The sequence below is a fragment of the Trichogramma pretiosum genome, unplaced genomic scaffold, assembly GCF_000599845.2.
Source record: "Trichogramma pretiosum strain Unisexual culture from Peru unplaced genomic scaffold, Tpre_2.0 scaffold19, whole genome shotgun sequence".
NCBI lineage: Eukaryota > Metazoa > Arthropoda > Insecta > Hymenoptera > Trichogrammatidae > Trichogramma > Trichogramma pretiosum.
Genome location: NW_019641707.1, coordinates 1,105,280 through 1,117,000, shown reverse-complemented (window position 1 = coordinate 1,117,000; position 11,721 = coordinate 1,105,280). Strand labels below are relative to the sequence as shown.

Sequence of the window (11,721 nt, the reverse complement as noted above, 5' to 3'; positions counted from 1 at the left end):
TATACTTACTAGTCGACGATGATCAGCTTGAGAGAGCGACGACGTCAAACCAAATGGCTTGAATATTATTAATATTATAATTTATTAAATTTTTGTTACATTTGCAAAAATATTTCGAGTAAATATACCTTCGACGAAGCATTATTTACTTAATGTATTTTCTATTTGTGGCGTTGAATTTTCGTTGCGGGAAAATGTGCGAGGGAAGAGTATGAATAGTTGCGCAGTGTACATTACTGACACCTTTTATTCAGTGTACATTAATTATTATACTGTATATGTTTTATCCATCTTTTTAATTTGCAATTATTCATTTTTTTATCAATAAAAACATTATTAAAACATCATCATTTCAATTTTTATTTCACTTCTTCGATCCATTAACAATCATCGTGTAACAATTAAAAGGTAGTGTGAGAACAATGACCAAATATCGTAGTTTAAATGTAGATGTGAATTATCAAATTTCTTATATGTATGTTCAAATGTATTCAACATTTTTAAAATGAAAATGGTGCTATATACTCGCGAAATTTCAATATCGTCTACCTCATTTTCAAACTTCCCATATAAAAATATCACTTGCGACAGCTTGTGAATTTGTGTATAAATAATAATAATAATAATTATAAAAAATGTTACAATTTTGATGTAAACTATATTTACTACAAAAAACAGGGCTGGGCAGAGATAAATTTTTGAGATCTAAATTTTATAAATATTTACTCATGTGCCAGGATGCAAACTGACAATGACGATGAAAAGACAAAACAAAATTATTTCTATGAACGTGTAGCAGATGATGAATTTCAACGCTTCCAATCAATTACAATAACATTCAGCCGAGTTTTCAAAACTGAAAACAATGCCTGATTGATATTAAAATATCAAAGAAAAAAATTAACTGATGTAAAAATCAAAAACAAACGATGACTTCTTTTTATAAGATGTACTTTTGATGGTAGAGAATTGGTGTAGAAATCAGTATATATAATTACTATAATAAACTTTATTATCAATGTCATTGAATGAATAAAAAAAAGTTAATTTCAATCACTAATTTATAAATGTATTCTATATATTAATGTATACAGACAGAATTATTAATAATTATTACAAAGATGATACAAAGTATTGTTGATATATAAGATAAATGAAAAAAAAAATCAACAAAAGATCGGTGTCAATCGTCAAGTTTTTGAAACGAGAATTGAAAAAGCCGATACTTTTGCAAAGTACAAAGTATTAGAGTAAAATTTAGACTTGTCAATGAGGATTTTGTGATACAGCGGGTGGGCTGTTGTAACACGATTTTTAACAAAAAAAAAAAAAAAAAAGATATAACTTTAATGTGTATATATTATCTATAGATAGATAGGTAAATACATCGTATTTTATTTAAATATTCACCCCCACGAACTGTCCAGCTCTGAGCTAAATTGACGTATAGTTGTTACTGAAAAATCATGCATGAAAATTTATTATCGATGTAAATGTAATCTCGTTGAAAAAAGATGTTTCTTTTCCATATAATTTTTACACACGTTTCGTGAGCAACCGTCACGTTGTAACTCACGCACAGCAAATATAGATCTGCAATATTTATTGTAATTGCACTGTTATACGAGCGTCAATGTTACACAATGTTATAGATTTTCAAAAAAAAGCTCATTTATAGTCGAAATTCAAAGTTTGTAACGAAATTGCTACATAGCTTTCCATAGAATCATCAAATTTGTATTGCGAATCGATGAGTTAGACAAAAAAAAAAAAGAATGAAAAATTTTTAATGATTTTAAATCATGGTATTGAACTCTGGCGTTTCGTTTTTTTGAAACCGAACTCGCATACCTTGGAACATTGCGTTGAACTTACTTCCGAAGCTTTTCGCGGGACCCTCACAAATTATCTCCTCTTGATTCTCTTGAATTTCCGCAGCGTTAAAAAACTCCTGAATACGTTCCAAAGCTGTGAAAAAAAATTTGTGTTACGTTCGAAAACCGATTGATTGTAAGCAATAATGAGAAATAAACGTTTTTCATTATAGCCAGTAAAAGAAGCAGTCCTGCCGGCTACCTTTTTTCAAATCCATGTCGTCCTCCTGCATCTCCTTGTCGCTGATCTTGGCCAGTTCCCGCCTGAAGCTCTTCGTCAATTTTTTCCTTATGTAATCTGCCTCGATCTCTTGCTTCGTTCTGGGTATGCGGAATCTCACGCAGCAGCAGATCATAATGACGATAGCCAAGAGGATGGACAGTACGATGCCGACGAGCTGCCAGAGACGCATACCCACGACCTCGTTTTCCAGCCACTCGTTTTCGTGCTCTTGCTCGGCGCACAATTCGCCCGTGGCCTGCGTGCCGTTCTCCGGACAGGGTGGCAGAGTGGGCACCAATTCCGACAGGATATTGCCTATTTCCATTTCCGATGGAAAAATTGAGACGAGTCAAGGGAGAAAGAGGCAGAAGAAAATCTCTTTGCCGTATGCACGCGTGCTGCTGCCGTGAGCGCGGTCGACTGCGCTGAAATAACAAAATATTCTTTACGCTGCCGGAAGGTGTGGCAGCTTACTTGTAATAATCGGCGTTTCTGCAACCCCCTCGCAGAGGCACTCCTACAATTTATTATGTTTTCTTTTTAGTACTTGCCTACTTTTTAAGGATCGATATAGTGGACAACAGTGTCATTAGGATTTGTTACTGATTACAAAAGAAGATGCATGTTTCGGTAGTTTTCCCTTGTTTTATTATGTTATATTAATTTTTATTACATAATAATTATGCGATAAAGATAAAAAATAAAAATATTTAATTATCATATTTTTTTTTAGATAAAAAAGAAAACTACCTGTTGCATCGTATCGATAGCTTCCTTTTTCGTACATGAACACACCGATAACTCCTGCTAAACCGCGTTTTACAAACGAAATTTCACATCGATGCTAAATAATTACATTTATCTTTAAAAAATAATAGATCTGCTGGAATCAAAAGTACAATATGATACGAGAAAAGAAGAGTTATTTTACCCTCTCTGGTCAGTTCTGTTATTAATTTATTTATAATTATAATAATCACCCTGACTTACAATTTTTTTTTACAAAAGTGACTCAGTTTTGTGCATTTTTAGTTTCTACTTAGTATATTGTACAAGCGTAATACAGTCTTTGCTGTTTCAAATGCACTCAGAGGAAGGTAAAGCGTTGGTAAGTCGTCAGTCAGAAGTATAACGGTTAAAAATATTTTTAACAATGTTTATTTAAAAAATCTTGCGTTAAACTTATTGATTCATTTCATAAGATTTTTTCACGAATTAATTATTTCATGAATTATGGAAATAGAATTTTTAATACTCGGTAGAAAAAGGTAAAAAGGATCGGTGTTTGCAATGTAACAATTTGAACGAATGAACTTTTTTCGATATATTATATTAATAATCAATATTTCTCACAGCACAACAACCGACGATTCACCGAATCGTATGATTATACGCCGTGTTATATTCGTTTTTGTTGAGAAACTACTTAACAATCTATTGTCACGTAGTTTTTTTGTATCAATCACATTTTGATTGATTTACTAAATAAGTATTACAATTAATAAATGCCATGGCTTATTTCACTGTAATATGAAAGCCTAGCGTAAAATCTTTTACGTCTCGTTTCATAAATTGTATTGTTCTGCTTTTGGACTCTTAGGCAAATAGATATTCCTAAACCTATCAAAAACTGCTTTCAGCATAGCTTCTGCTCAGTAATTTACCTAGTAACTTTATCCTGAGGCAATACTTTTGATTCTTCTTTGTTGATTAATACACAATAACATAGTTCAGTAACATCTCCTTAATTCATGTGCTCATTCTTTTCGAATGAATGTTCGGCCCCTATCATGAAATATTTGGATATTAGATTTTAGTTTATTTGAAAAAAAAAAAAAACAAAATTAACTTCAATTTATGGAGACTTACGTAATCGTCTTTTTCTCTGTAACTTTAGGTTGAGAACGAGCTCTGTTCAATACTTTTAGAAAATCAGTTGTTTTGGTACGCATTCGAGAGTGAATGTAAACTTTACTGCACTTAATATGATAATGCAAGTAATGCCTAAACATGTGTATTAAATCAATAGTATTACTTCTAGCTTCCTGGTTTGTGTGACGTGGAAATAACACTGAAATTGAAAATTTGTTAAATGAATATAAAATTTGGTTTCATAATTATAAAATTTGATGAAATTAAACAATAGTACATTACCAAAAGTAATATATCCAATGCAATCATTATTTGCTGGTCCAACATCTTGCAGTTCTAATGGAGGTTCGCGATGACTGAATAGAACCTGAGGAGCAGTGTGACTAGCTCTTCGACCTTCTTTGAGTTCTTGCAAAAACATTTTACCTATAACCATATCATCGACATCTTTAAATATTGTACTAAACACCACTGTGACACGATCGCTTTTAGCTTCCACATATCTAAAATAATCAAACATTTTTCAGTCATTAAGGCTCATTAGTAAAAAAATATCTAACACGAAGAATAAATATGCAAACGTACATAATCTCTTGATCTCTGTACTCAATAATAGCTTTAGTTTGAATATTGTTTTCATCTTCTGGATTTTCACTGATTTTTTCTTGAGCATCAAAATATTTTTCAAATATACTTGCAAAACAATGCCTCTTTAACAATCCTATTTTCTTTACTAAGCCTTCCCAATCTTCTGGTAAATTTTCTAAATCAATCATTACTGTCACACTGTATCCTAAAAAATAAAAAATAACAAATTGAAGTTATATAATACTTTTCAATAGATAAATACAATAATATCTGTATTTTACCTTGTTCTGGCTCAACCAGATAAGAGCCATACTCTCTTTTAAGCAAATCATCAGCACCATGTTCTTGCAATTGCTTGTAAAATTTGAGCAATGCACTTATCTAATAAAAATTCAATTAATAGCTATTGGTTCGAAAACTTGTTGAGTATAATTACTTACTCTAATTTTGTATTTGTCTTTACTCAAGTTTGAAATGTGAAATAAGACTCCATCAAAATCTGCTATCATAACATCCGTGGATTCAAGTTTAGTTCTGCAAATGGTCATGCATTTTAGAAGGCAATAATAGTTATCAAGTTACATTGTTGCAATTAAAAAACATTTTTTACTAAAATGATTGAGTAAATATTGTGTACAGTAGTGCGACAATTAGTAAATAAAGCAGCTTCAAGTTGTGTCAAGTTCAATACAATGTTTATACTCTCTGAGCTACTGTGAGTGCAAGTTTCATCGTGTTGATGAATCATCGATCAGGAATGAGGTTCATTACCGAATGGAAAAATCTAAAAATACGAGCAATGACTGTACACAAGTGTCAAAAAGACATTAAAAAACGAATAAAGAACGAGGCAGCAAATAGGTTAGACACCGCCCCGTACAGCGAACGACAGTCAGGTACATGCACATGCACATGCACACACACACACACACACACACACACACAAACAAGCTGCTATCAGCCGTTCGGAGCTAAAAGTGCACGGCACGAACGTATGTTAACGCATTTTGGTATCACATTGAACTCCGTGACTCACCCAGCCAAGGCATTTTTGATTTTGTTGGTCAGAATCTCCTCGATTATCCTGTTGTTTATCTCCAGCAGAATCATGGCTGTAACTTTGTGTATGTATCAAAATTTTCGCGGAGAGTCGAGTACTGCTGCGGTACTTTAACACTCGCACAGCTCCGGCAACGGCGGCGGCGACAACGACAGCGGCGGCCTGCGGAGTTGAATTCAGACCTCTTTCTTCGTGGGAGTAAACACTGCGTTGTGACTTGTGCGTAAGCAGCGACACACACACGCGCACACACAAGTCACGGATGTATATTATGAAAAAAAAACCTCGAAAATTGTCAATGATACACAGACTCGCGATCTCATCGACGCGTGGGGCGAGACTGCAGTACTATATATTATACGTGATACGACTGCACGCGGGGCTGCTGTTGCTCTTCTTCCGCGAGGGTCGATCGACTGTGCGCGTTATACCTATATAGTAGTTGGCTATCCTCGAGGACAGGTGCAGCAGCTTCCTATTAAGTATATATCGGGCACGACGCTGTCGAGATACACACACCGCGCGTGGAACTGAGTCAACTACACGAGCGGGCTTTTTATCGAGTGAGTAAGCAAGAGCCGAGTTGAGAGAGAGAGAGAGAGAGAGAGAGAGAGAGAGAGAGAGAGAGAGAGAGANTACATATATAATTTATGTATATAAATAATGGTTTTCTGGTAGGGGCTTATGCAATTCATATAATTTTTATTTTTGTTAAATTTGACTATAGAGAACAGATGAACTTTATTTTCGGACTAACATTCACAATAGTCTTGTTTCTTATACCATTTGAAAGTACTCGTAACTCTATGCTACTCAAAATAAAATTAAACTATTGTAGTTGTGCCTGGGACTATTCAACTGACTCTCGGATGGGGTAGATTGACTGAGTTTTTGCGCTTAGCGCACTCACGACTGGGAGTGATAGCGTAACTGTGGAACGTGGAATAATATATTTAGGATAATATATTTAGGTAACGAAATAATATATTTAGGATGGCCAAAATTATTAATTATAATCAGTATTTCATTTTTATATGACTGTTGGTCGAACTGTATTCTGCGTTCCACTGATACAGTTGTGATATGTTGTTACTATTTCAAAGTCTACTTATAGGTACAAGAATAAAGAATTTATCTATAAAAATGACCAAAAAATTAGTAACAAATTATATGAATAAATAGAATTAGATTAACTAATCGGTTGTCTGAAATTTTGCAAAAAATAGCTGAAACTAATTAAAAGCTATTCACTAAAAGTCCTTTGTAAAATTTTTTCATTTAATTGAGAGTGTCAGACGGCATCGAATACTTTCAGATGGTATAGGAAATAACAATATTGTGCCTATTTTTCCAAAAAAAATGTCCTCACCCCTACAGACTGATGGACCATAAATAATATTCATATGAAATCAAGTTCCGTTTGAGCCCTACAACTGATTAATGAAACCGAAAAATGTGCAATACTTGACAAGAATTATTCAAAAGTTATAAACATTTTTTAAAACCCTCGACTTAAAAAATATGACTACAGTGCTTTGCACGATGCATGTTAGCAGATCTGAATCGTTCACTGTTCTATTGAATATCACGTCAGACGTACCGTTCGGTTTTATAGCAATTCCACAGCCTCACCTGTTTCCTGCTCGCGAGAAACATTTTAGAAGTTCTGGAACAAGGCCATTGATTTGCGGCATTGCTTCTTTGTTATTAACTTTTTCATTGTAAAAATTACAATTTTAATTAAGTGTATTTGAAAGTAGTATTATTTATATTCAATTTTTTCATTAGCTTTGCGTCTGTAGACGAAAAAGGTACATTTTTTCAAAATAATTTCGAAATTCATAATTAAACCTCAATTAAAGAATAAAGCTGAAATTCACTTTACCGATAATAACGAAAAAGAAATGCCAAAATTCGAATATTATAGAATATAATTTTCAGACTCCTGATAGGCAGTAAATTATTATGCTTACATGCGTGTGTATGTACGCCCTGGCGAATCTTTAAAAAAAAAAGGAAAATTCGCTTCCTCGAGGATGATTGATTTACAATGAGGATGGAAGAAATAAAGAAGTTGGTTGCGTTACTCGGAAAATCTAGGCAACGAGAGTCTTCGAAAAAGCTACTCGAAAAATGTTGTATACACTCACGTTAACCCGATATATGAGATCCAGCGCATCGCGCAGATTCGGTATACTCTCTATAATACACGAAACTGAATTTCGCAGAACGGGTAACACAGAGCGAGAGCGTAAAAACGTTTATTCGCACCTAAACGAAAGCAAACCGACGGCGTAATAACATAATGTGAAAATTTGCATGCTCGTTGCAGTATATATGCACATATATGCATAACAAAAAGAGAGAGAGAGAGAGAGAGAGAGCAAGAACGAGGGAGAGACTTCGAGAACTGTTCATTGTTCATCGCACGAGAGCATTTGTGAGCATTTGTGAAAATGAATTAACCCATGAGAAAAGTGCTCGTAGGTTGCAATATATGTCTGGAATTCATAAAATAATCAAAGAGCGGTTGCTGTATGGGCTCGAAGGAAAAACAAAAGCGAATCTCCGTATTGTATTTACACACGCACGGCACACGACGAATCGCGACTTCACGGAATGTCGATCTGCGAAACGAGTCACTGCACAGATAAGAACATTTTTTGGCTGCATGAAGACTAAAGATAGCCGTGCTATGTGCATTTATTTTTAATATAGGTATATGTATTATATTTCAAGCAGTAGGAAACTAGCGAGCACGAGAAGAGCGCGAACAGAGAGAACAGAGAAAGAGTCATAAAAATGGCACACTTACCTCATTGCCGAAATCACTAGCTGAAGTATACCTTCCTCTTTAAGTGGATGAGGTGCACTCGCGACTAATTAATCAACTAATTGCGATGAAAGAAAAAAAACAAGGGCAAAAACTACAAAAAAACGAAATAAACTGCGGTCGACGATCGAAAATTCGAGTGTTAGAACGAGCACGTCTAGCAAGAAACTGCGTTCAGCGTTGTCAAATTGCCGCTACTGCCGGCAGTTGCGCACGCGACTCGATAGGACCTGTCGACTATTGCTGTAAACACACATCACTACTGGCTATATAGAGCGCCGCCATACACGTGCTTCTGCGTGCGGACGAGTGCGTGCAAATTCGGGTTGTGCTCGCGCTCACGCAGTATATGTGGTGTAACGTATTCTTTGTATACGTTATATGTACTTTATATTGAATATCAGCGACGCATCAATACGCTAGTAGACTCGAAATGCTGATGTGTGCGTACTCGCCTCATCCCCGTTACATCTTGCATACAAGCATCGGACTGTTTTCACGTAATGATGAAGTACAGGTCTCTGTATTTCTCGTAATCGCGCACTCTCCTGTATAGTCAGTTTCACTGTTCACATGTTGTACTCGTAATGACGCCTACGCTGACATTTTATATATCTTCACCCGAACTTGACGGGCAATATTTTTTTCAAGATTTTTAATTACTAGCAATTCTTAAAAAAAATTACAAAAGCGTACCTTAAAAAAAAATTATTTTTACATGGTAAAATATTAAAATCTCACGAGATTTACTCGAATATACATTTATGTAAACGTCATATTTTTTTTTTTTAAACAAAAAGTTTTTTAAACATTCATAAATGTTTTTTTTTTCATAAAAAATATATTTGAGTTCCTCGGACAATTGTAAATATAAAAAATTTCTATATAACATCTAAGTAATGTAATGTAGCATTTTTTTTCAATTTGTCCAAAATTCTGATTCCAGATTTTTTTGAAAAGTTATAATTTTTGAAGTCATCGCACGAATAAAAATTGCAAAGTTTTTACAGGAGTATGCCGATAATTTTGCGTTTTCCTGAAGGCATCCTACAGGTCATTTCTACTAGTGATATGTGTGAAAGTCTTATGCAATCACTGTGCAAGAGGATTCTGATTATTCATTTAATAAAGTCCATTTTAACAATGACACAATTTCAATTTAAATTATAGAAAATGCTATTTGTCACAAAGTGATTTAAATTTTTTAATTCTTTTGCAATAATTTTGTAGTATGCAATTGGAATTCATTTTGTGCAATTTTAGATCAATTATTGTTCAGAGAGAATTACCAAAAGATTCAGAAAGTACTTGCCAAAATTATCACGATAAAGCTTATACAATTCTGCTGCACGATTATTACTGTTTCAATATTAAGCAGAAATTGCATTGTCTGCAGAAATTAACGGGTTCATTTCTGCTGAAATTTTCTTACATTCTGATACTTTGCGTCAGATTTGCATCAGATTCAAAAAGATTTTGCTACCAGGATAAATATATCTTTAACCATGCTATCAAAATCTTCACGATTCGAACATAAACTTAATTGAATGACACATTTGATATAAAAATTCTTGACAAGTTTAGGTTTCAAATGAAAGTGCTCCAGATTACTAATAGCTATTAATAAACTTACAATATCTATATGTAAATTAACTGAAACTTCAATATTGTTATAACATTTTGAAATGTACTCCTCAAAAGTGCACTGATTAACTGCTGTACAAATGCCATCCATGATTCTCTGATCATAAATTATTGTCAAATTTTAAGGTAATGGTATTCTTGTTTTCAAAATGCGCAAAATAAAATTATAAACAAATGATTTATCTATAAATTCTGAAAGGCCTTGAACTAAAGATATTACTTGGTTTTCCATTCAACAAGATAATGATAGATATGAAACTGGTTCACTGATGTGACTTCTCATTTTTGTTTTATCAATAATACTACTTAGTACAATAACTGATTTTGGCAATTCACAATTAATAACATCCTTCAACAGGTCAAGCTGCTCTTTTGAAAAATAAATAATTTCTAATTTGTTGCACGAAATTGAATTGATAATATTACTGTAATTAACATCATATTTCATTTTATGAATAGTATCAAATTCATCAACATAAGTGTATGATTGATTAGGAATTTGTTCTTTGATTATTTCTTCATTGTTTTCGTTGCTTTTACAGGTATCTTGAACAGTTTTTGTAACACCTATGGTTGGCCAGAAACTTGATATCTCAGAGTGATGAGAAAAAATCTTCTTTAGCCTATCTTGAATACCTTGAGCATTGCATTTGTTACAAGATCTATTTTGTTGTATCCTAATATATAGGTTGTGTAGAGAAATATTTGGCAGCTTCTGTTTAATGGGCTTCCATTTTGCATTCTTTTCCTTGATCAGCTGATTGTTTTCAAAAATTTCAGGATGTTTCTTTCGGACAAGTACAATATCATCATCGGATGTAGTTGCAACGGCAGGCATGTTTGAATTGACTTTTAGGTAAATTTTTAACTGTAAGAAAAATGCACAAAGATAAATATCATCATCGAAAAACAATTCCTTACAATAATAAATACCTTTTGCCATACGAAGTCGAGTTGATGAGCAAACAACAAGCGAGCGAACAGCAAACCATCGATGAACAACAAATTAGAACAGAGCAGCCAATGATTTAAATTCTTCGAAAAGAGCGCCAGGCCGAAGAGACAAAACGGCGCTTGCGTCATTTTGATTGGGTGCAATTTGGTTGGTCTAAGATTTTAAATATCTGTTTAGAAAAAAAAAATTTTAATTAAATTTTCTATTATTATAGATCCTCCAATCAATATAATAAAAACAATAAATCGAGCTTCTATATGTACTACGAATGACTGCGTATAAATCTTTGGCATACCCAACAGAAAAGATGAGACAGTTTAAAGTTGTTGACTGCACAATTTATACAATATATATCTTACTATATATGGCCGATTCTCTGTGAAATCGAATGGCCAAAAAATTTTTTTTTCTGCAAATATGAAAAACTTGCTGTTCCCGATGTCAGAAATGTCCCCAAATTTTATTAGAATTTTTGGGACCATCTATCACTCTTTTTCAGGGGCCCGAAGTTGGCCATTTTAGGGTTTTTTTTGAAATTCATGAAAAATCACAAATATTCAAATAATTCCTGGATCAAGGTAGAATGATTCAAAAGTAAAAGTGCCCAGCAACTTTTTTATTGGAAATTGTCCAAATTTTCAGAAAAAAAATATGCCAAAGTGATTGGAGCCA

General features: G+C 33.5%; 3 protein-coding genes across 4 annotated transcripts; all 3 read right to left on the bottom strand.

Annotated features, from left to right (window-relative positions):
- Positions 1 to 1,795: 1,795 nt before the first annotated feature.
- Positions 1,796 to 2,626, bottom strand: LOC106651882 (transmembrane inner ear expressed protein). Its single transcript, XM_014370577.2, has 2 exons — positions 2,077 to 2,626; positions 1,796 to 1,968 (listed from the first exon to the last, which is right to left on the bottom strand). The coding sequence occupies exons 1-2, from the start codon at positions 2,420 to 2,422 to the stop codon at positions 1,796 to 1,798; spliced, it is 519 nt and encodes a 172-aa protein (XP_014226063.1). The 5' UTR covers positions 2,423 to 2,626.
- A 90-nt stretch (positions 2,627 to 2,716) lies between these two features.
- On the bottom strand, positions 2,717 to 6,160 carry LOC106651860 (probable actin-related protein 2/3 complex subunit 2). 2 transcript variants are annotated; one of them, XM_014370551.2, is made up of 7 exons: positions 5,594 to 6,160; positions 4,998 to 5,091; positions 4,839 to 4,938; positions 4,555 to 4,762; positions 4,252 to 4,472; positions 3,967 to 4,168; positions 2,717 to 3,882 (listed from the first exon to the last, which is right to left on the bottom strand). In XM_014370551.2, the coding sequence occupies exons 1-7, from the start codon at positions 5,665 to 5,667 to the stop codon at positions 3,855 to 3,857; spliced, it is 927 nt and encodes a 308-aa protein (XP_014226037.1). In that variant the 5' UTR covers positions 5,668 to 6,160; the 3' UTR covers positions 2,717 to 3,854. The 2 variants fall into 2 exon arrangements, with proteins under 2 accessions (XP_014226037.1, XP_014226044.1); XM_014370558.2 differs by lacking the exon at positions 5,594 to 6,160 and adding an exon at positions 5,168 to 5,192.
- Positions 6,161 to 9,636: 3,476 nt separating this feature from the next.
- LOC111694538 lies at positions 9,637 to 11,429 on the bottom strand. The gene is made up of 3 exons (XM_023463079.1): positions 11,345 to 11,429; positions 11,028 to 11,218; positions 9,637 to 10,962 (listed from the first exon to the last, which is right to left on the bottom strand). The coding sequence occupies exons 2-3, from the start codon at positions 11,175 to 11,177 to the stop codon at positions 10,327 to 10,329; spliced, it is 786 nt and encodes a 261-aa protein (XP_023318847.1). The 5' UTR covers positions 11,178 to 11,218; positions 11,345 to 11,429; the 3' UTR covers positions 9,637 to 10,326.
- Between the last annotated feature and the right edge of the window lie 292 nt (positions 11,430 to 11,721).

Bases quoted from the DNA above. Each gene is read 5' to 3' on its own strand.
- LOC106651882 (XM_014370577.2), bottom strand. From the start codon at position 2,422: ATGGAAATAGGCAATATCCTGTCGGAATTGGTGCCCACTCTGCCACCC. The intron at 1,969-2,076 runs GTAGCCGGCAGG...TTTTTTTCACAG, and splicing joins CGACATGGATTTGAAAAAAG to CTTTGGAACGTATTCAGGAG.
- LOC106651860 (XM_014370551.2), bottom strand. From the start codon at position 5,667: ATGATTCTGCTGGAGATAAACAACAGGATAATCGAGGAGATTCTGACC. The intron at 5,092-5,593 runs GTGAGTCACGGA...GACCATTTGCAG, and splicing joins ATCAAAAATGCCTTGGCTGG to AACTAAACTTGAATCCACGG. The intron at 4,169-4,251 runs GTAATGTACTAT...TTTCAATTTCAG, and splicing joins CATTGGATATATTACTTTTG to TGTTATTTCCACGTCACACA.
- LOC111694538 (XM_023463079.1), bottom strand. From the start codon at position 11,177: ATGACGCAAGCGCCGTTTTGTCTCTTCGGCCTGGCGCTCTTTTCGAAG. The intron at 10,963-11,027 runs GTATTTATTATT...TTTTTCTTACAG, and splicing joins TCGACTTCGTATGGCAAAAG to TTAAAAATTTACCTAAAAGT.